We start from the raw sequence: 26186 nt of genomic DNA, 5'->3' as shown, positions 1-26186 counted from the left end.
AAGCTTCTAGAAGTCACAAAACCAACATACTTATCTCGTAAGATCACACCTTCGATGCAGGCCCCAAAGAGCACGATGCAGGACAGGTCTGTGTCTCGTGTCAAGGAAGCTGCAGCCCAAACGTGTCAATGGGGTCCTAGTCACGGTGGGCCTGGACCAACCCTGTGCCCCACCTGCCCGCCCCCCCCACTGCTGTGACCCTGCGGCCCTTGGCGCCTTTCTTGCTGCCCTGTCCTGGCTCCAGTGAGTCAGGCGGCACACTGGCAGGACACTGGTTCGCTTGGTAGAGACAAACCTCTGCAACCAGCATAGGGTCGCTGTGACTGTGTGCATGTACACAAGCACCACGAACCACACCACAGTCACGGGTTATTGCCAGTCATCATGTGTGACGACTTGAGCGCTCCATGTGGCTCATGGACAACACTCAGGCCATGACCAGCCGTGAAGTCAGTGTCCTGGTGGCTCCTTCACCCTCCATCATCAGGCAGAGGTTGGCCCGGCTCCCTCTGGGGGTGGCAGTCAGCGCTGGCCTGAGCCCCGGAAGCCCACCCCGGCTGGACGTGCACCGGGCGGTGGACAGGGCATAGGCCTTCCTCACCCAGTGCCTTGGAGGATACAGATAAATGACGTTGTCACGATGGCCAAAATGGTCCCTGTGGGGATTGACTTCTGGGCATCCCTGAGGTCCCCAGAGCGGTTCGAGCCTGCCATGATACCTACAGAGACCCACGGGGACAGCCTACGGTTACCACAAACCTGAAAACACCACCTGCCAGGCCCCAGCCACAACACACGGGGCACACAGCCACGTGCACCAGCGGCTCAGGTGGCAGTGCCAGGCCGGGTGGGGCTGGGGCTCCCGCGGGCAGAGGGCAGCTGGAGGTGGCCCGGCAGGGAGCGTGCATACGTGCAGGGAACAACACCCTGCCAGGTGCTGAGGGTCATCCCAGAAGGTCAGCGACTGTCTTGCAAGGATGGCCCTCGGCTCCTTGCCCAGCTGCCACGGTCCGTCACCCCGAGTGATGCCAGTCTGCTGGGAGCGCTTGGGACAACACCTTCCCACACCCCAACCGGCACATGGGGAGCAGAGACCCCAAGGCTTGTTTCTCGGGGGACCAGGCAGGGCCTCACCGGTCACGGAGGGAAAGTAGATCCCGACCAACATGGTGAAGTAGGTCATGATGTCGGTGAGCACATAGGGCAGGCCACTGGCTCTGCTCTCCTCTGGCACCGGCACAGACGGCATGCCCTTCCTCTCCACGAACGCCCCCTTGTCCGCATATGTGCTCCACAGATTATCTGTGGGTGACAACAGGCCCCTAACAAGATTCCGGACCCTTCTACCAGGCCCAGCAGGCACAGCGGTGAAGGGCTTACCAGCTCCCACGGGATCTGATGTCACACACGACCCCTCCTCCCAGAACACAGATGGGACAGACCCTTTCCCCCCAGCCTGAGCCCCCGTGACCAGGGTGAGTGCCCGTGCACCTGCCAGCAAACCCCTAGAAAGACAAGGTCTGCTGAGCCGCAGGCTTCATGACCTGCGTAGTGACCGCGGCTCCAGCTCTGGGGAGGATGGCTACCAGTGTAGGGTGGTACTCACCCAGCAGGACGCCACTGGCCACCCCGGGGATGCCCTGGATCTCTGTGACGTTGTTCTGGACAAAGTACTCGTCACAGCTGGCGCTGGACATGGAGTTGTTGCAGAAGAGGCGCCAGAGCGCGGTGGGCGTCGTGCTGTTGTTGGCAGTCTGGACCTTGGCACAGAGGTCGAAGCCGCGTCTTGACAAGGTGCGGTTCCCCAGCAGGCAGACCCTAGCACAGGGAGGTGGGCGTGAGAAGATGCACAGGCCCCTCCTGAAACTACTTCTACCACTTTTCCCGAGTGACCAGGATTGGGGGCTGCTAGGCTGCTTCTGACACTCCACCCTGGGCGGCAGGAGTGCCGGTGAGCTGCGCAGGCTGGGTGCTGAAGCAGGACCTGGGGCCCTTGAAACCACGCTCCCTAGAGCATAGTGCGTGTTGCAGGGGCCTTGCACAACTGACGCAGGTGCCTCCCTCCACAGGGAGGCACTGGGGGGGGGGCGCTTGGTGCCACCCCGCTGCCCGGCCCCTCCTGACCAGCCCTGTGGGCCCTGGGCCAACCTGGCCACCTGACATACCACGTGGCAGACGTAACATGCCTCGCTCATTCACTGTGACCTTGAGCCACCTCCTGGGACCTGCCAGCCACACCCAGAAGGGGGACAGGAAAGGAGCCCATTGGGGAGCCCCTGGGCAGCCAGGGGCACTGAGGACGGGCCACCCCAGGGGGTGCTCAGTGCGGCCTGTCCTCAGGGCCAGCAGCACCGTGTTCACCCCTGACCTCTGGCAACCTACCCCATCCGTGCAGAGGGCGCGGCCCCACGAGCATCCTGATGGCTCATCCCCCAGCCCAGCGGGAATAGGGGAGTCTGCACCCCCCAGCGCCACCATCCCAGGCCCGACCAGGCAGTTGCACACAGACCAGGCTAAGAGGAAGAGCTGCACCTCTGCAGGCCCAGGACTCACGGGACATCTGGTGGGTCGAAGGCGGTCTTGATGACACCAGCATAGATGGCAAGGATGGACAGCACGACACAGGCCAGGAACACCAGGGCCAGCTTGTTGACATACTTGACGCCCACGAAGACCACCATGGCCATGAGCACCAGTGTGCACGTCCCATACACGCGCATGTTGTGCAGCATGGCCGCGGCCTCACCCTCCGCCGTCTCTGCCTGGATGATGGCTGCGCTTGGGGAGATGTAGGTCTGTGGGGAATAGAGAGTTAAAGAAGGGCCTCCCACCATCCCTGCCTGGAACGTGGCCCCACGTGGAAGGCGCCTTTGTGCGCAGGGCCTCATGCTGGGCCTCCACCCCCCACAGAATGCATTTATGGGGAGTACACCCTGGTGGGAGCCCAGAAACGAGAACAGAGTAGACAGGCTAAAAAGAGATGCTGCCCTTGGGGTGGGCGTCATGGACGCTGGCTCCTGGGCAGCACCCCCAGCTCAGCCTGCAGGGCCAGGGGCCACCATGGCCTCATCATCGGGGAGTGATGACATTGTCCATGGAGGCCTTACCGTGCATGCACATAATAAACTGAGTGGGGGCAACAGGATGGACCAATTCGTGGCCGAGAGGTGACCGGCTGGCTGGCTCTGCCTCTTCCAACAGCAGAGGCAGCTGAAGGCCAGGAATGCGGGCTGATCTGGGGCTCAGACCTGCAGCCCATCATGCACTCAGCTGTCCCCAAAGGGTAGCCGGGAGGGACCCCAGGTCACTGCAGTCAGTACGGGCACAGCGTCCAGCCAGGGCCCAGCCCCGAGAGGGATGCAGCCAGCCTCCGAGAGCCTGAGCAGGCAGGCATCAGAGCAAAAGGGTGGGGGGCCCGGGAGGGGACTCCTCGGGGCCTGGAGAACCAGCCCAAAACAAAGCACGTACCAAAAAAATCTCAATGGTCCCCAAAATATACATGGCCCCAGCAAAGGTCGTGCCCAGATAGAAGCAGAGGCCCACGGCCCCTCCGAACTCAGGCCCCAGGGAGCGTGATATCATGTAGTACGAGCCGCCAGCTGCAAACAGGACAGAGAAGCAGCGGGTTAGGGTCGTACCATTTCCCGGGAAGCCGACGTTAGCCCAACACCTCGATGCTGTGCACTCTGCCCCAGAAAGGCCAAGGAAGCCTGCGGCTGCTTGAGCACCATCCTGCACCAGAGCACAGCCAACGCCACAGCCAGCCCTGGACCCCACGCCCTGGCGGCCCTGAGGGTGGGGGTGCAGTCTACACCACTGCCGCCCCCTGGGCCAGGGAGGCTCCAGGGATGGGAAGCCTCCCCAGGACCTGGAGACGGAGTCCCGCAGGGCCTGGTTTGCAGACCGTCCCCTCCATGTCCTCCTCGCCTGGAGCCCCGCCCACCCAACCCAGGGACGGTCACGACAAGCAGCCGTGCTCTGGGGCTCCAAGGCCAAAGCAGCCCCAAAGACTGAAGCCGTGCCCAGCGCCCTCAGCCCCTCTGCTCTCCAGGCTCCTGACACCCGCTCAGGCGGCACCCGACGCAGGGACTGCCCGTGGTGACGCTTCAGTTCAGCCTCAGCAATAACTCAGTTTACAAACAGAATTGGGGTCTGGGAAAAATTAACTCCAGAACCAAAAGCAGGAAGCGGTTCATGAGATGCCAGCATCTCTGACCACAGAGCAATGTTGACATTTCCTAAGAAAGTATCTGGAAACGTTCATGTAGGTTCCACTAGGAATCTACAAGAATCCCAATTTCACAGCAGCTCTGAGCGCAGGCCAGGCACTGGGGGACAAGTGTGCGCAAGATCCCCGCCTTGCCTTAGGACAGCTCGCGGCGCTCCCATGTGCTGGGAGAGCAGGGAGGCCGTGAGCGCCTCTGCCTGGAGGCGGGGTCCCTGTGGACAGGAGACCCTGCCCGCCTGCCCGCCAGATGTGGCTGTCTGTGCTCCGGGCTTGCCATCAGGTGGGCAGGGCACGTGCACACAGGGGCCCTCTGGGGCAGCACCGCCCACCTTGGCAGAGGCCACCCTGGGTAAAGGGCTCACGTCAAGGTCACAGTAGGGGGAGCCCTGCATCGCCAGCAGGGCTCAGGTCAGGTCTCCACTCAGCCTGCCCCGGCACCCTTACCTGGGACCACACCGTTGGTAGCAATGGCGCTCATAGAGATGGCCGTCAGCATTGTCTGCAAAGACACAGGCGAACTCCTCTGAGAACAAAGGATGTTTGGGGGACCACGCCCAGCCCCATGACGAACGGGCTGCCGAGCTCCAGGACACTCAGGGCCGCCCGGATCTCTCTCACTCGACCCTCAAAGCTGAGCTCCTGCAGACCATCCAGAAAATCCCAACTCCAGACCCCACACGGGATGAAAGGCCGGCTTCTGCCTCGGTGCCCGCCTACCATGGGGTTGGGGAGGAACCCCATCTGGGCGACCGCTCCAGGCTGGAGGCAGGACCTCCACAGCCGTCCAGGGTGGGTCTGCCCCCAGCTCCCAGCACAGCTCAGAAAGTGGCCACACCACAGGCTACCAAAGGACCAGAAGGAGCCTCCGGAAAGTATAAGGTGCCGATGGCCGCTACAATCCTGGGTCCCACTTCTTTGGCTCAGGTCCCCCTGGGCACATGTGTTGCTTACAGAAGCCCCTGCTCTTTATCTGGTTTTATGGCAGTTATCACAGGTACTTCCAGATCTCTCAAGTGAAAGAAACGTCACAGGAGGAAGGAGGGGACGCAGCTGAGATGACCATGCTGCAGCCTGCGGAGCCATGAGGGGCACAGGCCAGTCCCTGGACGGCTAGGAAGCTCCAGGGGAGGCCTGGGGGCTCAGAGGAGCCAGTCCCACAGTGAGAGCAAGGCAGGAGAGCCTGATGCTGTGGAGCAGGTGCCCAGGAGCATGGAGGCCACAGCAGACCTGTGAGCAAGGGGACAACAGCCCCATGTTCTTACTACCTGGGGCCAGGCAGGTGTGGGGGGCAGGGTCTAGAACCAAACAAGTCACAGAGGTGAGCCCTTCCTGCAAACAGGGACCCCAGGTGCTTCCAAACTGGAAGGGATCTCATGAATATGCAGGACCTGCTCGAGTGGAGACAGTGCCCCCACAAGCCCGGCCACCTGGAAGCACACCCCAGTGTCCTTCCACAGATGTAGGACCCAAGACCCCCTGGCCGATCGCTGGCCCACTCTACACCTGCCAGCCCTGGAAGGGGCCCTGGGCCACTCACGCAGGTACAGCACATGAACACAATGAGGAAGGACTCCAGGACGCCAGCCGCCCCCACGATCCACGTCAGGCGCAGGAAGAGAATCACACCAAGGATGTTCTGGAGGCAGGGCAGGTAGACGCCAATGAACGTGCCCATGCGCGGGCTCTGAAAGAGACCACGGCGGTTCTAGGGAGGCGGAACCAGCACCTGTAGGTGCCCAGACCCACTGCCATCCCAGGAGCCCTGGGGACACTCGGACAAGGAAGGGAAGCCACGGCCCTGGAGGCCTGGGGGAAGCCAGGCATCCCTGGAAGGGAGGCTTTGGGAGAAATCCTTAGGACCCCACCGCCCAGGAGCAAGGTGGATGCTGGGAGGGAATCCAGACCACGTCGCTGCCAGAGAGCGGGAAGGGTGCCATGAGGGCAGCCATGGCAACACCGGGCCAGTGGGAGGCAGGACAAGCCCAGGCCCTGTTCTGTGGACGGCAGCTCCGGGCTGCAGAGGCCTAGGCACTCAGGGACACAGGAGGACAATAGGCAGGGGCTCCCTAAGTGCATAAGAGGCACCACAAGGCAAGTGCCTGAACCCACTGCAGAAAGTTCACATGTGACCTGCAGCCATGTTAGCCCAGTGGTGCCACCTCTGGGGTGTCCTCTGTGATCCCCGAGGCCACCAGGGCTCAGGACCACAGGCAGGTTGGTAGCACCAAGGCCAGGAGCCTGCTGGGGGGCTCCAGAGCCACCCCAGAGGGCGCGCAACACTGGGGTCCCAGCCCATCCTGACCCACAGCTGGCAAGGCACCAGAGTCAGGTAGTGTACCTCAGTTTCCGAGATGGACCTTCCCCCTGAAAAATGTCTCAGATGCAGGTGAATAAGAAAACACACACACCTGGGGAAGGTTTGCTCTGGAAATACTTCCTAAGAGTGGAGAAAAGCTGCAGGCACAGGCCAGGAGGTCAAGGGGCCGGAAGGCCGAGGGGCCAGGAAGCTGAGGGCCAGGGAGGGTAAGGTTCTGGGAGGTCGAGGGCCAGAGAGGCAGCTCTGCTGGCTCACTGGCCCAACGACAGACTCCCGCAGGACAGCAGGCTACACCACATATAGGGAGGGGGCTTCTGGGGGGTCACAGGTTGGAGGGGACGGGGCAGGCGGGGCGCACCTTGACCTCACGCCTCTTGCCATCCTCCTCATGTTCCTCGTGCTCTACGACGCCCTGGCTCAGGTTGGTGTAGTTGGCCAGCTTGTTGAGCAGTGAGGACACCATGGGGTTGCTGTCCATCTCCTCCTGTGCGGGGCCAACACTGGGTTCATTACCCGATCCCCCCCCCCGCCCACTGCTGGACCAGTGCCCAGCACAGGCTCCCTGTTGGTTCCAGCCCCAGATCTGAGGCCATGTCACCCTGGACATGTGCACAGTGTTCCCAGGTCAGGGGTCAGGAGCCCAAGGTTGGGGCCCATGGCCACACAGAGCAAGGTCCAGGGTTCCCTGATGGCCCCTCCTAAGAAGGTGGCAGCCAATGAGGTTCCCCGTGTGTGGCAGCCAGTTGGGGGGCAGCCCTCCACCCGACCCAGTTCCTCGGGAGACCACGAGGTCTCAGGGCTGTGGCCCTGTGTTGTGTCCCAGGTTACAGCCCTGGCCCCCATGCATCCCGTCAGAGGGCAGGAGCGTGTGTCACCTCAAAGAGCGCCATGTTCTTTCCTTCACAGAAGCTCTCCTGCTCCATTTCCGAGTGGTTGATGAACGGGCTGTTTTCTCGCGGGTTCCCATCTCCTGCAGGGCAAACCGCTCAGGTCAGTTGTACAAGAGGCCAGAACAGGGCAGGTGCCACTGCAGGCCCACATGACCCCAGGGCCTTGGGGACCGCTGAGCAGGCTGGGGGCCCCGAGGAGGCCACCGGGCTCCAAGGATGCAGACATGCATGTCACCTGGGGACATTACCCTGTGCCTGGGGCCCCCACCAGCAACACACCTCGGGGTCGCAGCCCTGGCTGCTGAGCCAGCCGTTTGTGCCTCAGCAGCCCACCACCCACCTCACTTTCCCCAGATATAAAACAAGACGTACAAACACAAAGGATGAGGAACAGGTGACCGTGGGGCCACTGCATCCCAGATGGAGTAGAGGGTAGGAAGGGATAGGGCATGTGGCCTCCCCCAGGTGCTGGGATCAGGGCAGGGCCAGCACTATCTGCAGGACCCACAGGTGTAGCCTCCCATTCAGGAGCTTCACATCCCAAGCCGCCCCCTGGGGTCCCACGGTGCTTCACCAGGACTCCTGGGGACACATGCTGGATGGCCCCCACAACAGCCTGGCTGGAACCGTTCCTATGGGAAACCATGCTCATGCTAGGGCCACACAGAAAAGCCTCGGCCTGAGTTTCCAGCTCACCAAATCCCAGTGGATCACAGGTCTCCCCAGCGACCTTCAGCTCAGGGACCCAGCAGTCCCCGGGCAAGCACAGTGCCTGAGGTGGCCCTGAAGCCCCGCCAAAGAGGTGAGAACTGGCCCTCGAGGCCGCCAGGCTGTGGAGGAGCAGAGCGCTCAGGTCCTAGTTCAGTCTGTGGGCTCCTGGCTCCCAGACCCTGAGACGTGGCACCAGGTCACAGGTTCCAAGTCCCAATGGAGGAAAGGTCACAAGCCCCGGGGGGAGGGGGCATTTCATCAGAAACGGTGACATGATGCCACCCCAGGTACAGGAGCCGCTGATGGGGACAGGTGGGGCCAGGAGCCTGGGGGCTGCACCCCCTCGTGTCCCCACCACCGAGGGCAGCTCCTCTCTGGAAGTCCACCATCAGAGGCCACAGCAGGGAAGGCCTGGCCTGCTGCAGGGATGCGGATGTGGGCACCCGCTCACAGGGGGCCCCCTAGCCACCGGCATTGCGCTCAGGGGACCTGGTGTTCTGACCTATGACCCAACGCCACCTGGCAAGGAGGGAAAGTCTCCAAAACCAGCTTCCTCAGACCCCAGGGCACCAGGTGCTAGGTGAGAACTCACGCCGGGTCCTGCTGGTCCACCTTTCTGACAGAATCCCTAAGACAGGAGGATCACCATCCTACCGGACACTTGGGGTGGGGGTGGAGGGCCCCAGTCAGTCGCCGTGGCAGCTCAAGGTGACAATGGGGGGGCGACAGTGGGCCGCGTGCTGGGTGCAGTAGGGAACCCCATCCCCACCCAGTCAGCCAAGCAGTCCTTGGGGTTGCTGCCCAAGCCCCCCCCCCCACAACCCGCCACTCTCCAGGCCCAGTCTGTGCCCTCGGCTTCCTCCAGGCCTCACCCCACGCTCTTGTCAGGGGAGCACCTCCTTGCTTGGCTTCTGAAACCACCCCCGTGTTTCCCACGCTCAGAGCCTGCAACGAGGAGGACGGACAAAACAAATGACCACACTGCCAGTGGGCGCCACAATCACCCCAAGCGGGGATCACACAAGCAGCCCAAGCACCCCGAGCACAGACTGAATCCTGCACTCAAGACCTCAGAAAACTAAGGAAACCGGAAGTGCTGGCAGAGGGTCCCCTTCCAGACACGCGGGTGAGCGCTTCTAAAACTGGCACGCGCGTCTGTGGGCGCACAGCATGCACCCGAGCCATCATGCGACTGTGCTCCCATGACGGGGGCAGGTGGCCAGGGTGGTGGGTTCTCCACCTCCACCCACACACTGCGGGTCCCCTGAGGACGACCCAGCACACGCGTCAGGACGACAGACCGCCAGCAATGGGGTTCCCTCTGGCTGCCTCCAGAACAATCTGAGCTTCGAAATGCGAGGTCACAGCACAGATGCCAGAGTAAAGCACAGTCAGCACCCCACGCAGCCCAAGTCTGGAGGGAGGAAGCTAGTCCCAGGACCAAACCTGAAGCTGTGAGGGGGCACTGGGGGGACAAACACGCCTGGCTCTGCGGGGCTGCTCCCCATGAGCCTGACCACACACAGGGGTGAGGGGGACACAGGACGGGTGTGGTGGAGCTGTGGGAGCCCCATGCAGGGAAGAGGAACTGAGGAGGCTCGCAGCACAGGGGACCTTCCTTGTATAAAACAGAGTGAGGTGGGGGAGCCCCCCAGGACCATGCCAGGAAGGTGCAAGTCCCTGCGGCAGGTGGCACTGGGACGGCAGGGCTTGTGTGCAGGGGGGCCCTGAGCTGTGCGCTGGGAGGAGCCCCCATGCCAGACCGGCTTTTCTGTGACCCGGCTGCCCCTCCCCAACTACAGGCTGAAGCTCCCCAGCAGCACATGGCCCATGTTCCCCCACGGCCCCAAAGACACCAGCCTCCTGAGCCACGACACCACTAAAAACAAAGGCCTGAGAAACCACCACAGGCCGAGAAGCCAGATACAGTGCGATGCCTGAGGCCAAAGAGGCACCACTGGGTGGGACTCAGGGTGCAGGCCAGGGGGGCCATCCATCTGCTGGGACACCCACGGGGAGCATGGCACAGACCAGCGCACGTGGGGGCTCCATGAGTCCAGAACTGTGCCAGACGTCAAGCTCACTCAATAAATAAAGTAATCTTTATCTCAAAGAAACCACAAAGAGAAAATTTAAGAATCGAGGCCTGGAAGACACAGACAGGCAGGCGCCACTCACGAATGCCCGGGCACGCGTGTCAGATTACCATTCGTAACCACCACGTGCAGTCACCCCGGGGAATTCCGCGAGACCCTGAAGCTGCTGGGTGACAGGCAGAGGGTTATCCGGGTCCCCACGTGGTCAGTCCAGGCGGGAGGTGTCTGGGGCCAGAGCCGCCTTGGGTCACGTGGGCACCGAGACAGTGACGGGACACCCCACGGCATTCCTGCCTCAAGGCATTTCTCCTGAAAACCACCCCAGGAAAACAGCCATGGACGATTTCCATGGCATTCCACATACCTCCTGCCATCCTTCAGGCATGCTGCTGAAGAACAGACAGCAAGTGGAGGAAGGTTCTAGACCACGGGTCCAGCGAGCCTCCTCAGTACAGGCCACACGGCTGTCACAAGCGCTCAGTGCACCAAAGATAATGTGCGAACAAGCCAAACAGCAGGGTCACATGCCAATAAAACTTTATTGACAAACGCAGGCAGGCCGCAGCTTGCAGAGCCCGGCAGCAGGTCCTCAACACACAGCTGTTTCCTGAGATCTCCGGGAGGCCGCAAAGCAGAAGTGGCCGTCCTTCATCCGCTCACCTGTTCCCAGCCTCAGCCACTGTCTCTGCCTCCACCTCAGCCACTGTCTCTGCCTCCACCTCACAGCAGGCGGGATCGGCCTGTTTAAGGGCCCCCAGCCAGGGGACACCTGTGCAAACCAGTGCTTCACGGGTCACTCCTCTCCACGCCCTGAAGGGACCTTAGTGACCATGCACACCAGCTGACCCCAGGTTCTACGGGAAGGTCCAGCAGCACGCCACGAGTGAGCAGGCCCAGTCCAGGCCTGTGACCCCGAGAGCAGGGGCGGGTTCTCCCAGGAACACAGCGCACAGGTGGCGGCTGCTGGTCCAGAACTAAGGTTCCAAGAAGGATCTAGAGGGCACAGGCGGACACAGGGAGCCAGGCCCTGGCCAGCACTGGCGTCCCCGTCCCCATCCCCATGAGGGCTGCTTCAGAGGAGGCCACAGTTCAGCACCATGTCACCTCATCGCAGAACACTGAACATGTTCTATGAAAGCCACGACGCCTACGCCAGCGCTGGGTGCGCATCCAGGCAGGGCCTCCGCCTGACCCCTCTCCAGGCTCACGTGTCACTGACCCCGCTGGGGCCCAGAACTTCTCTGCAGCCCATGCGGCCCCCCATGCCCCTCAGGCCATGTCTCCCTCCTGCGCCCTCCATTGGTTCCAATGCCCGTTTCTGGCCTCCCCGAGGTCAGCGAGGGTTAGACTGACCTGGGGTGAGGTCATCCCGGCAGACTGCACCCCATCTCCCAAGCCTGAATTGGGTTCCTCCCCAGACTCCAGCATGTGGTGCATCTTTGTCCTCTGCAGGCAGGCGGCCACGCCCCGGGGCGAGGGGGCTCAGGGAGGCCGAAGCCCGCTCAGAGCCCTTGTTCCTGCTAGGCAGCCTCTCAGGGTACAGTGTCCATCTGCCCATCGCCCCCCATGATCACCTCCTCCTGACAGTGCCAGATGTCACTCCCCACACCTTCCACTTCTGGTCTGTAACCGGGATTTTACTTGTATCTCTCTCAGAATGGCTCTCGAAGCGGGGCTGGGGAACAGAAGATGGGGCACAGACCAGACCTTGGGGGTCCAGAAGCTGCCCCCTCTGCTCCCCAGGTCCGCACAGCAGACGCGGGTCACATGAGGGCTGCAGGAGCCTCTGGCAGAATGGAGGGTCCCCTAGTGACCCCCCAGTGCACCCAGTGGCCAGACCCCAGAGCAGCCATGTCTCCAGCGGCCAGGCCTCTTTGAAGCAGTTATGGCTGGAACGAAGCATTTCTCTGTTCCAGGACCCTGACTGTAGACGCGTGACCCCAGCCCTGCCCCTGCCCCCGTGTCACATCCAGGACCACGGCTGGAACCCAGGCCAGAGAGACCCCTCCTGGGCGGAGGAGGAGTTTCATGTTCGTGCTAGAGGGCAAAGGCCCGGTGATTTTCACAACAATTTTTGGCTCAAACAGAAACACTGTTGTCAAAATCAGAGGACGTATCAGGAGGACGAGGACCCTCCTGGCCCCCACGCCGCAGGCGGTGCGCACTGCAAAGCATGCCCTTCGGGGAGGACGGACGGGCCCTCCCCAGCTGGGTCTCCCAGCAAACGGAAGGGAGGACGTCTCGGGACCTTGGCCGCCCGCAAGGAAGCAGAAGAGGGCCTCAGGCTGACAGGAAGGTGGACGCCCTTCCTGCCCCCAGGACCGTGGGGTCACCTCTGGTGCCACGGAGAAGGGACGGATGCCAGTGTCCCATTTTCCTGAGTCCCACATGGTCTCAGGTCAGCATGTGACCTGGTTCCCTTCCCCCACACCCGGCACGCTCACGGAGCGCAAAGCCCTTCATTTAAGGCTGTGTTGCACTTCTGCTCAGCTCTGGGGTCCCTGATGCGGGACATGTGACTTGCCCGAACGCTGCGTCCTCCCACAGGCAAGTGACACCCACGTGTGCACGGCACCTCCCGGAGCCCAGCACCAGGGAGGCACACAGGCCAGCTCACTGCTCCAAGGCCTCCCCTCAAGGGCACAGCTCACTCCCACCACATCCTGACCCCGCACACATGACACCAGGTGTGACCTGAAACCAGCAGACCCCACGAGCAGCCTCGTGGTCAGACAGCGGCAGGGCCCAGGTGCATCCCAGCGCTGCCCCACGGACCAGGTACAACTCACGAGGCTCCCCACTGTCTCCCACTCGCCCAGGGCTCCAGAGGGGAGGTTCCCTTGGGAAATACCACGGGGCCTTCGGGAGAAGGGCTCAGGGAGGCTCCGGACACTGGAGGAACACAGCCACCTTCCAGCCCGAGCGAGGCCACCACGGCAGCTCGCTATGCCGCTGGGTCCCCAAGACCAGGCGGAGACGCCACACACAGCACGTCGTCTTTAACTCTGATGCGTCCAGAGGACAGGGGACGTCCCAGGGGATGCACAGCTGAGCGGCAGCCACACAGAATGTTGGCAAACCAGCAGGAGCACCCAGAAGATCCCAGCAAGCCAGAAACATGCAAGAGCGTTCACACAGGACACACACATGCACACGCGTGCCTGCAGATGCAGGCTTGCAAGCTCACACTCGAGCACACGGGGCATCTCTGGGGACCGCAGCTCTGAAGGCCTCACCAGGCTCTCCCGCTAAAGGGCATGCCCCCGGCGTGGGACACAGGGGACCCCCACTCCCCAGCGGGCCCTCCACTGTGTGCTGACTCTGGTCTGACCTCTCCCACGACCTCTCCCGTGACTTCTCCCACATAAGGACCTGCCGTTAGCCCCAAGGAGGCGGTGGCGAGAGTCGGCCGGGGGCACCAGGCCCTCTCCCGCCTCCTGGGGCGGCTCCTGTTACTCACACAGGCTCCCGTCTGGCGGCGACCACGACCCTGCGGCAGAAGGAGCAGGAAACCCAACACCGCCCTGCTCTTCCTCCTCTGATTTCGGCCCCACTCGATCCCTCCCCAGTGACTGTCCTGCCTCCCTGGGAACCAGCCGACCCACGGGCACCGCAGCCAGATGGAGCGGAGAGGTCACGGCCACCGCGGGGACAGGCCACCTCCTGGACAGGGACACAGCACCCACAGGCCGGCGCATTCAGGGAGCAGGCACACTCGGGGAGCGGGCTGGGTGCTGCCAGGGTACATGGGATGTCCTGTCTTGAGGGCGGCCTGGCCACAGCCACCGACGGACACGGCCTCCGCTCCCAGCGCGGTGCAGGCAGCCCAGGGCAGCTCCCGGTGCGGAATCGAAAGCAACCGTAAGAGGCAAACAGGGAGGTGACTGTACACTCTCCTCCTCTCCCCTCCCTGGGGACACGAGCCGTGAGCCACACGCAGATCACAGGCGCTCCAACCCACTTCCCTGTCGGTGGCCCACCCCAGACCACACAGGTGCCAGGACTGCACCTCCACCTCCTCCCCCAGGAAGCCACCCCAGGAACAGAAAAGGAAACAAGCCCAAGGCAGCAAGGTTTCAGAGCCGTGGCAGCAGGAGACCCAGGCCAGGGCTCCACCAGGGACACAGCCTTGCAGGCCAGTACTGTCTGCCCCAGGACCAGGGGCAGCCTGGCTGGGGCCTGCCCGCCCTGTCCCCCCACAGGACCAGGGGCCTAATGGCTGGGGCCTGCCCGCCCTGTCTACCCCCAGGACCAGGAGCCACCCGGCTGGGGCCTACCGGCCCTGTCCACCCCCAGGACCAGGGGCTGCCTGGTTGGGGCCTGCCCGCCCTGTCCCCCCACAGGACCAGGGGCCACCCGGCTGGGGCCTGCCTGCCCTGTCTACCCCCAGGACCAGGGGCCGCCTGGCTGGGGCCTGCCCATCCTGTCCACCCCCAGGACCAGGGGCTACCTGGCTGAGGCCTGCTCACCGGGACTCTGGGCAGGAGGCTCTAGGACCCACATGATGCTGGCAGCCATGGACACGAGCTGGGGTGCAAAGCTGGGGAACCTCACTTTGTCTGCGGCAGTCCTGGTCCTGCTGAAGCCGCCAGACTTATCTGCACAAACCAGACCTCTACTGTGAAGAGGGAACTTCCCTCTTTCTCTTAAAGGGAAAATATTAACCCTCTATGCTCTGCTGTCTGTGCAGAGAGCACTGCCCTCAGTCCCCCAGAAGGGTGCCCAGGCGCCCACGGGGTCGTCCCCAGTGGGTGCCCGCAGGTGGCTGCCCGTCAGAGCCTGGACAGGCCCAGGCCCAAAGTCCCATGGTCCAGGAAACAGCCCCTGTGGGTTCTCATCAAAGGTTCCCTAACCCCATGGCAGAGGGGTCTTCCTCTCACTGCCCCACCCAGCTGCTCGGAAGATAGCTGCCCTGCCCTGCCCAGCTCCTCTGTGGCTCCAAGACAAATGTAGGCGACCCCTACGACCACGAGGAGCAGTGCGTGAGCAAAGCCCGCTCAAATGAGAGCACCCAGCCCCGTGAGCAGGAGTTAATACCTAACATCAAACTTTGCCCTCTGGACATGCGTCCACAGCAGCTGACATTCACAAAGTTCACACCCCCATGCGGGTGACAGCAGGAGACCCCAGACAGGCCGGCAGCACACAAGCAGCCACCTCAACACTGGCCGAACATCCCAAGTCCTTCCCTGCCACTGGCCCCCGAGGACAGCAGCCCTGGGAAGGTGTCCCTGGCCCAAGGTCACACGCCCCGATGCAGGAGCCTGGGCCAACCCGGGAGGACAGTCTCCCACGGGGTCCAACCTGCTGTAGAAACCTCGGACCCCCTGGCCACCTCGTGGGACACTGACCTACAGCCAACGAAGGCCCCCGAACCAGCTGCCTCCCCAGCTCCCTCCTGCGTGGCCGCAGCCCTGCCCAGCTCTGTGCTCAGACACACCTCTGCACTCCTCTCCACAATGCACCCCAAGGAGTCCGTCCACAGCCCCCAGAGGAACACGGCAAGCCCGCCACACACTTCTAAGTAGGACACATTTGAGGCTGTTTACTTCAAAGAAATACCCTGAAATTCGCTTGAGCCTCTACTGCTGAAGGAGGCGGGGGCCATGCCACGTGGCTCCCAGACCCGGGACCAGGGTGGGTAGGGATCTCCCACTTTCTGACAGTGCCCAGAACACCAACAGTGCTCTGGCCCCACGGAGGCACTGGCCACAACAGGGAGAGGGGGTTCCACGGCCCACCAGGCCTCACAGATCGGCCCCGCACAGAGAGGCGCGTGAAGGTGTCCCAGGACACACAGCACAGCTGCTCCAGAGCCCACTTGTCTCTGCTAACAGGCAGGAGAGACCAGCTAAGCACAGCCCACACACCAGACGCTCCTCCAGCCACCACCCCTGCAGTGGGCAGCCAGGCCCCACCCCTGCCTGGCCCTTCCACAGAATTCCCCTGGGCCATCTCAGTGTCCCGTGGCTTCAAACCCTGACTCATCGCCCATCTGGGGCCAGACTCACCCCACAGGGGACTGCATTCGGGGGCAGGCTGCTGGTCCCCACCACCCTCAGTCTAACCCCTGCTAGTCCAGCACGCCACATGGGGACACCACAGACCCACGTGCCCAGGTCACCGGAGAGCGCCAAGTGAGGAGGGGGCTATCTGTGGGTCAGCTGCTCCCCCTTGGCCATAGCCCACCTATGAACAGGAACAGCGACTACAGGGTGCTGGGTTCACCAGGCCGGGGCAGCTCCTGCCTTCAGGACTCCTCCTTCCCACAGGGAGGCCACACTCAGGGACAGCCACACAGCCAGAGACATGAGAACAGAACAGGCTCCGAAGCCCCTCTCTGCTGGAGGAGCCTAGCCCTGCCTCCCGGCCACTCTTGCTGGCGGCACCACCATCCCTTGCAGCCATGGCCTTTCCGTGAGGCCACGCTAACACCCAGCACCTCACAGTGCTCCGACTTCCCAGTGCACCGTAAATCACAAGCTAGTCCTCGCAGCCTGTGCCCCTAGGAGAAGAGCACTGACCACTGTGCTCACTGATGCACCCAAGGCCATGGGGGACCAGCTGTGGTGCACCTTCTAGTCCCAACAGAACAAACGACAGCTGCTGGTAACCGGCACCCAGGACCCCAGAGGGGGGACCCCTTGGGGGGCGGCCATGGGAGCTAGATCCTCACCAGCGTCCCTTGTGCCAACTCATGGAGGTGCCGGGCACCCCCCCTCGCCCCAAGCAGTGACCGCCACCATTGGTGTCCACAGCTCAGAGCTGCCCCAGCACAGTAGGTATCAAACTTGGAAGGTCTGGGAACTTTCCAGAACAATACAGACCTGGATCGATGTAGCAACAAGGCTCCTCATACCGGTCACGAGAACAGATCTCAGACCAAAGGCACAGACGTGTCACCACCACCTCCACCGCCTGGCCGAAGACAGTCACCCCCGGAGGCACACCTCCAGCCACATCACAGGACGGGGTCCGCTGACAGAACACCCCAACGCCCCCAGACCATGTGACCACCAAGCCCTGTGCCTGCCTTCATGTGCGTGCACACATCCAGGTCCACGTGTGTGCACAAACATGCACATGTGCCCAGACCCATGTGTGCACACACGAAAACGTGCATATGCACACACACATCCGTGAACATGTACCCACGTGCACACACCCACATCCATGCACACAGGCTCACATCTGTGCACACATGCAAACGTGCATTAGCACACCCACATCCAGGCACACATCTGTACACACACACATCCATGCACACACACACATCCATGCACATGCACCCACACGTACACACCCATATCCAGGCACACACAGGCTGACACCTGTGCACATACACAAACGTGCATACACACATACATGCTCATGTATGTGCCCAGACCCATGCACACACATGCAAACGTGCATTCGCACACCCACATCCATGCACACATGCCCAGAGACCCATGTGTGCATATACACGTGCATACGCACACCACATACATGCACACAGTGGCTAGGCAGCGGACTTATCCAAGAGGGCCTGTCCCTGAAGTTGTTCTGGGAACCCCAACAGACACACGGAGGAAGTGTGAACAAGCACTCGGACGCACACTCTACTTGGTGTGCTTCTACTTTTTGCTCCTTGGCCACTGAAGACTGAATCTGGTACACCGAGTGCACGTGTGGTACCCCCTGTCCCCCACCCGAGGGCCAGTATCATGGCATCTCCCTCAACAACACGTGGACAGTTCTGGCTGTGCCCGAGGAGACGGTGCTGGGCCAACGGTGCAGCGTCGGGAGTCACTGCCAGTGGGATGGCCGGCATGGCCTGTCCTTCCTGCTCAGGTGGCCGCCCTGCGTCAGCCTGACACCTCCCTCCGTTCTTGAAACCCCTTGTCCTCTTGCCCAGTAGAACCAAACCCCGAAGCCATCCTGGCCGTACTCCTTGATGACACTGTTCACAGAACCCCTGCCCCAACCCCAGGTCAGCTCGGCTACTCCTCCAGGGCCACATGCACCAACAGAAAAGTTGCCTGACAGTCTGGGGTCATGGCCTCAGAGCCCTGCCCGCTGCCTGATGGCCAGCCTGCTACAAGCCCCGGCAGGGCAAAGTGACGCTCGCAGGACTGTCTGGATCACTGTCCCCTTCAGAGGGTGGGGATGAGACCCCCCGGGTACCCAACATGTTGAGCCACAGAGCCAAGTCACCAATGGGATAAGGAAACTGCAGTCAGAGCCCTGGGGAGGGAGCAACCGAACCCTCACCAGGGACGGGGACACAGGGCAGCCAGCCCAGTCTACCCTCCAAGGACTGAGCCCCCAACCTCTGTGGGGCCCACAGCTTGTGGCCATGCCTCATCTGCACACCTACCCGCTTCAGGAGGGAGCTCCATTCAAGCCCTAAGTCAGATGGGTTCCCTGGAGTCAGTAAAAACCCCACACTTGGAAGTCAGGAAAGCATCCCTACTCCTCACGTCTTGTCTGAAAGATATTTTCACCACGAAACACACACAGAAGGACACAGAATCCATCTTCCCATTTGCAATCTCTAATCACACGAAAACAGAGAACAAATGTCCTTGACAAGGCACAGGATGCCTGGCGAGACGCACCTGCCATTCCAGAACACACCCCACCTGGCTAGCAGCGAATGGGGAGGGTCCACGGCAGGAGCTGATGCTCGTCCAGGCCCCCACAAGCACCACCCAAGCCACCAGCTTCCTGGCTCCAGAGCACCAGCCACAGGCCTGGCCCATGGGTAGAGCCCGGAGCAACGCAGGAGGGCAGTGAGGCTCAGTGCTCGGCTTCCTCCAGCCCCACGGGGAGGCCTGGGGCGGCGGGGCCTCCCACAGCCCAGAGACAGGCCCGGCTCCACACCCTGTGCAGGAGGCGCTGTGCTCTTTCACTCCGGGGGGACAGGTTCACTAGCCCTCACCAAGGAAGGGCAGTCCCCATGGTCCCACTGAGATTTAACAGGTCAGGTGGGCCCCCCACTCACTCTCAGCAGACCGCAGCCCCTCAACTACTAGGGTCTCAAGCCTATTTCCAGATAGGCCCAAAGACACCCCAGATGAGCCTCCCCAACCTTGCTTCACCACCATTGCCATTGCCACCAGGAAGCCCACCCAGAAAGCCAGAAACTTCCCTGGGGTGTCGGCCAGAGTGCCAGCAATCCTGCGACGGGGCCAGACCCGCCACTGGCTGGGTCCTCCCGGGGTGTACACCCTTCACTCTGAGGACCGGGCACAGTTGAGCCTTCCCAGCTCCCAGGGGACCTTCCCTGACAAGCCCAGGGTGGCCGCTTCCCCAGCCCCCTTGTCATGCTGGCCACACGGGCCAGGCACCCGTGGCACCTCTAGAACCTCACGTAAACATCAAAGCCCTCCCATGCAGAGCCCCTGAAAAACAAGAGCACAGTGACGAAGCAGGGGACCCTATCCTGCTCAGCGTCAGGAGTGCAGCTCAGACCTCAGGCTTTGTTAAAATTGAGCGTGAAACCCATGCCTGCGTCTGCTTGAGCTCGTGTCAGATATCACGCAAGGTGGTAAGATTCCAGAGGAGCCCTCGGCAGCCATGCAAGGGGTCGAAGGCTGAGGGAGGGGGCAGCACTCAGTGAGGGTGGGCGGGGGCTCAGCACCCCCCAGCCCAGATGGGCGTGCGCCCGGCCCTCCTGGCAGCTGCAGCACCTGGCTCTGTTCCCACGGGCCTGAGAGCAGTGCTCAGAGGTCCTGGCGGAGGGACGAGGAAACGGGCAGGACAAAAATTATCCCAGCTTCAAGCCAAGACCCACTCCAAGCCTGGAGAGAAAGGACCACAGCCCGCCCCAGAAGGGGCCAGTGGTCAGGGAGTGGACACGAAGGCTGCAGAGGCTCCTCTGGAAACGCGCTACACTTGTGGTGGCCGCTATGACTTGGCTCGCCCAGGAGGACGGTGCCAGAGCGTACACAGAACCATGGTGAGGATGGACGCACAGACAGTCCTCACGAGCCACCTGGTCTGAGCCCTCAGGCCAGGCAGCTGCCGGACCCGTCCCAGGGCCCAGTACAGACCAAAGCTGGGCTGAAGCCTGCCCCCTCAGGTGGGAAGGGACACCTGGGGAGGGGGCACCACAGTCAGCAGGACAGCAGCCCCCCTGGGGCACCTGGTGGTGGGTGCTCACGGAAGGTGCCTGGCCAGCCAGCCAGCCAGGGCAGGGGCCCCAGGGGCCTGAGCCACAGGGTAGGGGGGCCTCTGCCTAGACCCCACAGAGTGAGCCCCGGGCTGCCGACTGCTCTCTGACCGAGTCTAGAGGGCAGCTACGGGCACAACCCATTCACAGCGGCAGGGAGCCTGGGGGATGGAGGGAGCCGGCTGCCGGACCCCCCAAGAGAAAGTGAAAGCGCCAGGCGCCTTCCGAGTCCAGAAACAAAGGGTAAAGAGGACCGGCCGGAGCACAGCTCCGCGGGGACGGGGCGGCCCCTCCCGCGGCCCCTCCCGCGCTGGCCCCACCGCCGGACGGCCCCTCGCTAGAGCGGTGCGCGGTCCCGCGGCGCACGCAGCGGGGGCTCCGCCGGGCTCACCGCACCCGCGGCCCTTTGCCCCAGCGCGCAAGAGCAGAGCAAAGGCAACAGGAAGGAAGCAGGAAGGCACTCCGGCCGCCCAGCCCGTGCCGCCCGGGACCTGGGGGGCCCGGAGGTTCCCACGCAGGCCCAGGCCTCTCCCCGTCTCCATGGCTACCTCGGGCGTCCCACCCAGACTTGCAGGAAGGTGCTCCCACGGTTGGGGGGGCGTGTGCGGGGAGCGGGGCAGCGGGCAGCGGGGAGCGGCGGAGCCCCGGGGCCCAGGCGCGGCAGGAGCCCTGCAGGCGGGGGACGGGCCGCTGGGGGACCCCGGGGGGCTGGGGAGAGCGGGCGGCCGGCAGCCCTCCCGGGGCCGACCTCCCCGCGCCCCGCGTCCGGCGCGCCCTCCTCCCGCGCCCCGGGGCCCGCGCAGCCCGGCGCCGCCTTTGTCCGGCGGGCAGGTGCGGCCGCGCTCACCCGGGCTCCGGCGGTCGGGCTCGCCCTCGGGGGGGCCCGGTGCCTCGGCCCCCTCGGTGGCCTCGGGCCCCTCGTCCTGGCCGCCGTCCGCGCGCGCCTCCACGGGAACCACGGTGAAGTTGGTGGGCATGGCGTCGGCTCCGCGGTCGGCCCCGCGCCCCGCTCCGGCCCGCGCCCCGCTCCGGCCCGCGCCCGGCTCCGGCCCGCGCTCCGCCGACGCGCCGCGGGACTGGGGCGCAGGGGCGGGGTCCGCGCGGCCCGCCCCCCGCCCCCCGCCCGACTCGCCCCGCCCCGCCCCGCCCCGCCACGTGACCTCACCTGCGGTCCCCTCGGCCTCCGGAAAAGTTTGCGCGCGGCGGGGCGGGGCGGGGCGGAGCGGGCGGAGCGGGGCGGGGCGGGGCGCCTCCGGCAAAAGCCCCCTCCCCCAGCCGGTGCTCCGGGTCCCGCGCCCCCAGGGTCCTCCCGCCCCCAGCCCGCGCCCCGGACCGCCGCGCCCCCGGGGTTCCCCCGCCGCCAGGGGTGACTCTGCTCCTGCACTGTCACCCACCTGGAGCAAGCCTTTGCCCACAGCATCCTCCCCACCACCGTGACCCCAGCTGGCCCCCGCACGCAGTCTGGGTCCCTGAAGGACTGAGCAGCCCCCCGCCCCTCCCCCACCAAGCGGGAATCTGGTCTCCCCTCCCTCGTCTGGCTCAGGCACACCCAGAGCAGGGGTTTCCGACTAGAGGGAGCAGGGCATGGGGTGCGGTGCCGAGGCCGAGGCCGCCGTGCCTGCGGGGCTGTTGGGGCTGCTGTGGTGGCTCTGTCCCCAAGGGACATCACCCAGAGGAGGTTACCAAGGGTCTGGGACAGGTCCTGGCCCACAGAGGAACCCAGGCTTTCCCTTTCCATTCAAGCCTCTACCCTTTCCTTCTCCTGGGCAGCAGCTAGGGCAGCCAGGGTCGGGAAGACCAGCCCACCAGGGAGGGCTCCAGACCCCAGTACGCACTCCCAGGATGCCACCGGCCTGTATTTTCAAGCACCTGGTGTGTTCAGTGACAAAAGACATATGGAAATAGAGAACCGCAAAATGCCCATCAAAGTGGAATTAGTTCTGGTATCCAGACAGTGATGGCATGTAGGGGCCATGAGCCACCCCAACATACAGCTACTGTTTCACAGCCATGAAGCAGAAATAGAGGAGGGCAATAGGTCACAAGGCACTGTGACAGGATAACCACGTCTGAAAAATGTTGCCTGTGTGTTCCAATTGGCCTAGAATGGGCAGCAGAGAGGTCAGTGGTTACCTCTGGGCCTTGGGGTTGCACAGGTCTGCCTTTTTTCTGCATTTTTATATTACCCAAACAATATAAAGCCAAATCCAGAAAGTCCATCTTCAATTAAAGACAAAAGAGAGACGCTGTGCCCCAGGCTCCTGGCCTCCCCTCTGAACTGGTCCGGGGCCAGCAGGCTGTGAGGCTTGTACTGCATCCACCCTCACTCTCCAGCTTCCACAGAGATCCAGAGTCCGTGGCTGGGTCAGGAGTGTCAGACAGTGGAGCAGAGGGCTGCAGGTGACACCAGGTGTCTTCAGCTGCCTTCCTGAAACAGCAGCAAGAAAAGTGGGGGAAAGGCCACCCCCCCCCCAAAATACAGAAGGGTCTCCAGGTGTCCTTCTCAGGGAAGGGCTGGCCTTGTTGAAAGAGTCTGGGTGCAAAACTACAGGATGCAGTGCTGACGGGTCCGAGTGGGGAAACAGGCGCCTTCACTGGGAGGTGCAAGCTGCCCCTGAAGCCTCTGCAAAGTCAGCACCAGTCACCCGGTTATTGCCCCAAGGTATGGGGACCTCACCAGAGCAAAAGGGCTACCGTCCTCTTACAGACTAAGTGGCCTGGGAGCAGGACCAGATGACCACAGGAACCCATTCGTGGGACCCACACCTTCACTTTACAGATGAGTAGTTGAGATCCAGAGGCTAAAGATCACTCGCAGGGCCTGGGGAGGTTGGGGGTGGTGGTGACTGTTCTCCCTTCTTGTTCAAAGGCTACAGCTCATCCTCCAACTTTCCTGGCCCAAGATTTCAGCTTACCTCTCAGGGCTGGGAGTATCCTGTCCAGGAACCACCAAGGAGGATACATGAGGGACTGGGGTACCAACTGCCCCAGGGACCAGGGCAGAGGGCGGCCCTGGGGGGCCCAAGACCACTTCTCACAGGAAGTCAGCACCTTCAGGCTGGAAGAGCCTGGCACCCATCCAGGTGCACCACCCCCCACTGCCCCCCATGGGCCTGCGGTCAGCCCTGAGGGAAAGAAAGGCCAGCTCTGGCCCCTGGAGGGGAGAAGATGCCCCAGGATGCTGCTGGATGGAGAGCACCGCCACCACCACCACCCACCACCACGCCCCGGGAAGGGCAGGGCAAGGAGTGGATGTGGGGTGGTGGGGAAGGAAGGACAGGAGGGGTGGGGGAACAGAAGGAACCAGAGGCCCTGGGGGGGACGGGAGGCCCCCCACCTAAAGCCAAAGTTACTTCTTCAGAGCAAACAGGGTGGTGAGCTGTCGGGCAGGGTGGAATGTGAGGACAGCAGGGGAAAGAAGTTCAAGAGGGGACAGGTCAGTGCTCTGTGGCACCTGGACTCTCCCGGCTGGCAGGGTTGGGAGAATTCTCTCAGAGAGGACGACCCAGGGCCAGGGTGGTCTCTGAGGATCCCAGGTCTGCCCCTCATGTGCTGGCTCAGAAAGGGCTGCAGCAGTCAGGGGCAGCGGACACTGCCCCCCAGGGTGCCACCACGGACCCAGGCTGGCCCACCTGCCTGCCACCCTCCGGGCCCCTGCTCTCAGTGGGAGCCCTTGCCCCAGGTTCACACCTGGCCCCCCAGGCTCCTCCCTGTGCCCCTCCCCCCAGCTGGGTGGCTTCCGGGCTCAGAAGCCCTACAGCCTGCCCTGGGGACACAGGCCTTCTGAGGAGGGGCGGGGCAGGCACTCCGCCCTGAGGACTGAACTGGATCTGGGGTTCTGCAAACCATGGCCTGACTCTTCAAACATGTCACAGTCACCTGAGGACTCAGAAGCAGGAGCCCTGGGCCTCACGGGATGGAAGGAGTGAAGAGGACAGCTGTAAAGCACTTTACGGGATCATCTGGGGTGTGTGAATGCTCTCACACCATTCTTGCACTTTTCTGTAGGTTGGAAAATTTTCAAAATAAAGTAGTTCTAGGTAAAGCCTCCTGCTCTTGAAGCAACAAATAGCCATATCTTAAAAGCACTATCCTCTCCTCGACCTCCAATGCCCCCTGGAGGGTTATGCTGATGGACGCTGCCAGCTGGCCCTGTTCTACAGGCCCTGGCTAAGACATACTTGGGGTGGGGGTGGGGGGATTCTTGGGCCTCCCACACTGCTTGCCCTGCTCTACCGTCCTGGCTAGGATGTCCTTGGGGTAGGGGGGACCCTTGGGCCACCAACCCTACTGGCCTTGCTCTACTGTCCTGGCTAGGACGTCCTTGGGGTGGGGGTGGGGGGGCCCTCTCAGCGGCCTCATCAGCCAGGCAGATCTGGCCTCAGGCAGTGCTGAGCTGAAGGAGTGCCTGCAGGCTGGAATCTGAAGCCTGGAAGGCGGATCCCACCCCGGAGCTCCCCAGAGACCTTGCTGGGCTTTATTTTTTGAGATAAGCAAAGAATGTTCTGAGAACCTAGAAGTCAGCATAGATGACCGGCCAGCTAAACGAGGTTTACAGCCCTTGAACAAGGGGGATTCTGCAGTAGTCAAGCCCCCTGGGGACCCCTCCACTCTCCCAGAGCTGCTAGGAAGGTGCCCTCACCATCAGGACATTGGTGATTACAGGACAAAGGAAAGCTCCCTTCTCACCTTCTTCAGAGCTTGAGACACCAAAATACCACTTTGCCCGCATATCTTGCTCTGGTTCCCCGAGTGACTTCTTTTCAAATAAATCTTGGTGGAAATTTGAGAAGCCCACTGCGGCGGGGGGTTTGAGCGCAGGCATGCAACCGGAACCAACGGAGATGCTGGCCCCTGGCTGCTGTGGCTCCTGCTCCCCAGATCCCTCCCCCCAGGGCCTGGACCAGGCCCAGACAGGACCCCTCAGCCTCCCCACGCCCACAGGGCACTCCCCAGGCCCCTGAGAGCCATCAGCTCTGCTCAGCAGGTATCCCGAATCCCCTTCAGCAATGTCTGAGGCCACAGAGCCCCAATGTGACCTCTGCATCCCTTCTTGCCCATCTCACCCAGACAAGTGTCCTGGGGCCCAGGCGGGTGGTGCCCCAGCCTCAACGCATCACGCCAGAGTCACAGGGGGTGGTGAGGAGCCGCAGACACGGTCAGGCAACAGGGCCTGGTGCCAGGACCTCCTTGTCCACCCAGCCCTTCCCCCGCCCCAGGGATCCTACACCCACTCTCCCAGCCCAGGCCCATCCCGTAGCTCCCGCATGAGCAAGGCAGGCCGCACCCTTCTCAGGAGGCTGTCAAGGAGCCAGGAGTGAGTCAGGAGCACCTGGGAATGGGCAAGATGGGGACAGGAGTGTCCAACTTTGGGTCACTGTACCCCTGACCTCCCTTCAGGCCCAAATGCCTCATTGTTGCCCCAGGGGCCACACGCAGGCCATTCCCAGCCACCGGGTCCCTCTAAAGGCCTCATGTGCGACTCCCAGGTTCTGATGCATGTTACTGATGTCAAGTGAGGACTCTTCTGCTGACAGAGCTGGCCAGGTCTCACCCCTCAGGCTGCCATGGAGCCCCCGCAGGCTCGCAGGACACCCCCTGGACACCCCCCGGCCCTGGGCTGGGCCTGGGGGTGAGGTGACACCCACCATCAGGGGCTGAGAGATGCAGATTTACACTAAAGATGGCAGCTGTGGAGTTCACCCTGCGAGCCCCCTTCCAAGGGAAGCCCTCTTCCCAAAAGAGAAACCACCAAAGTGGTCTCCGTTAACATCAGCTACGTCTGCTC

General features: G+C 62.9%; 1 protein-coding gene across 4 annotated transcripts in view; it reads right to left on the bottom strand.

Annotated features, from left to right (window-relative positions):
- SLC12A7 (solute carrier family 12 member 7) overlaps positions 1-26186 on the bottom strand; it is a 65895-nt gene that overhangs the window by 15597 nt on the left and 24112 nt on the right. Inside the window, exons 1-11 of one of the 4 annotated variants that reach the window (XM_055308118.1) lie at positions 21246-21446; positions 7421-7515; positions 6904-7029; positions 5766-5912; positions 4673-4727; positions 3469-3599; positions 2554-2795; positions 1607-1818; positions 1135-1302; positions 621-719; positions 31-88 (exon numbers count right to left, since the gene is read on the bottom strand). In XM_055308118.1, the coding sequence (XP_055164093.1) occupies positions 31-88; positions 621-719; positions 1135-1302; positions 1607-1818; positions 2554-2795; positions 3469-3599; positions 4673-4727; positions 5766-5912; positions 6904-7029; positions 7421-7515; positions 21246-21375 (1463 nt within the window). In that variant the 5' untranslated portion in view covers positions 21376-21446. The other 3 variants (XM_055308119.1, XM_055308120.1, XM_055308117.1) reach the window with 3 other exon arrangements.

This window comes from Nyctereutes procyonoides, unplaced genomic scaffold (assembly GCF_905146905.1).
Source record: "Nyctereutes procyonoides isolate TBG_1078 unplaced genomic scaffold, NYPRO_anot_genome, whole genome shotgun sequence".
Lineage (NCBI taxonomy): Eukaryota > Metazoa > Chordata > Mammalia > Carnivora > Canidae > Nyctereutes > Nyctereutes procyonoides.
This window is presented reverse-complemented; position numbering and strand designations above follow the sequence as displayed.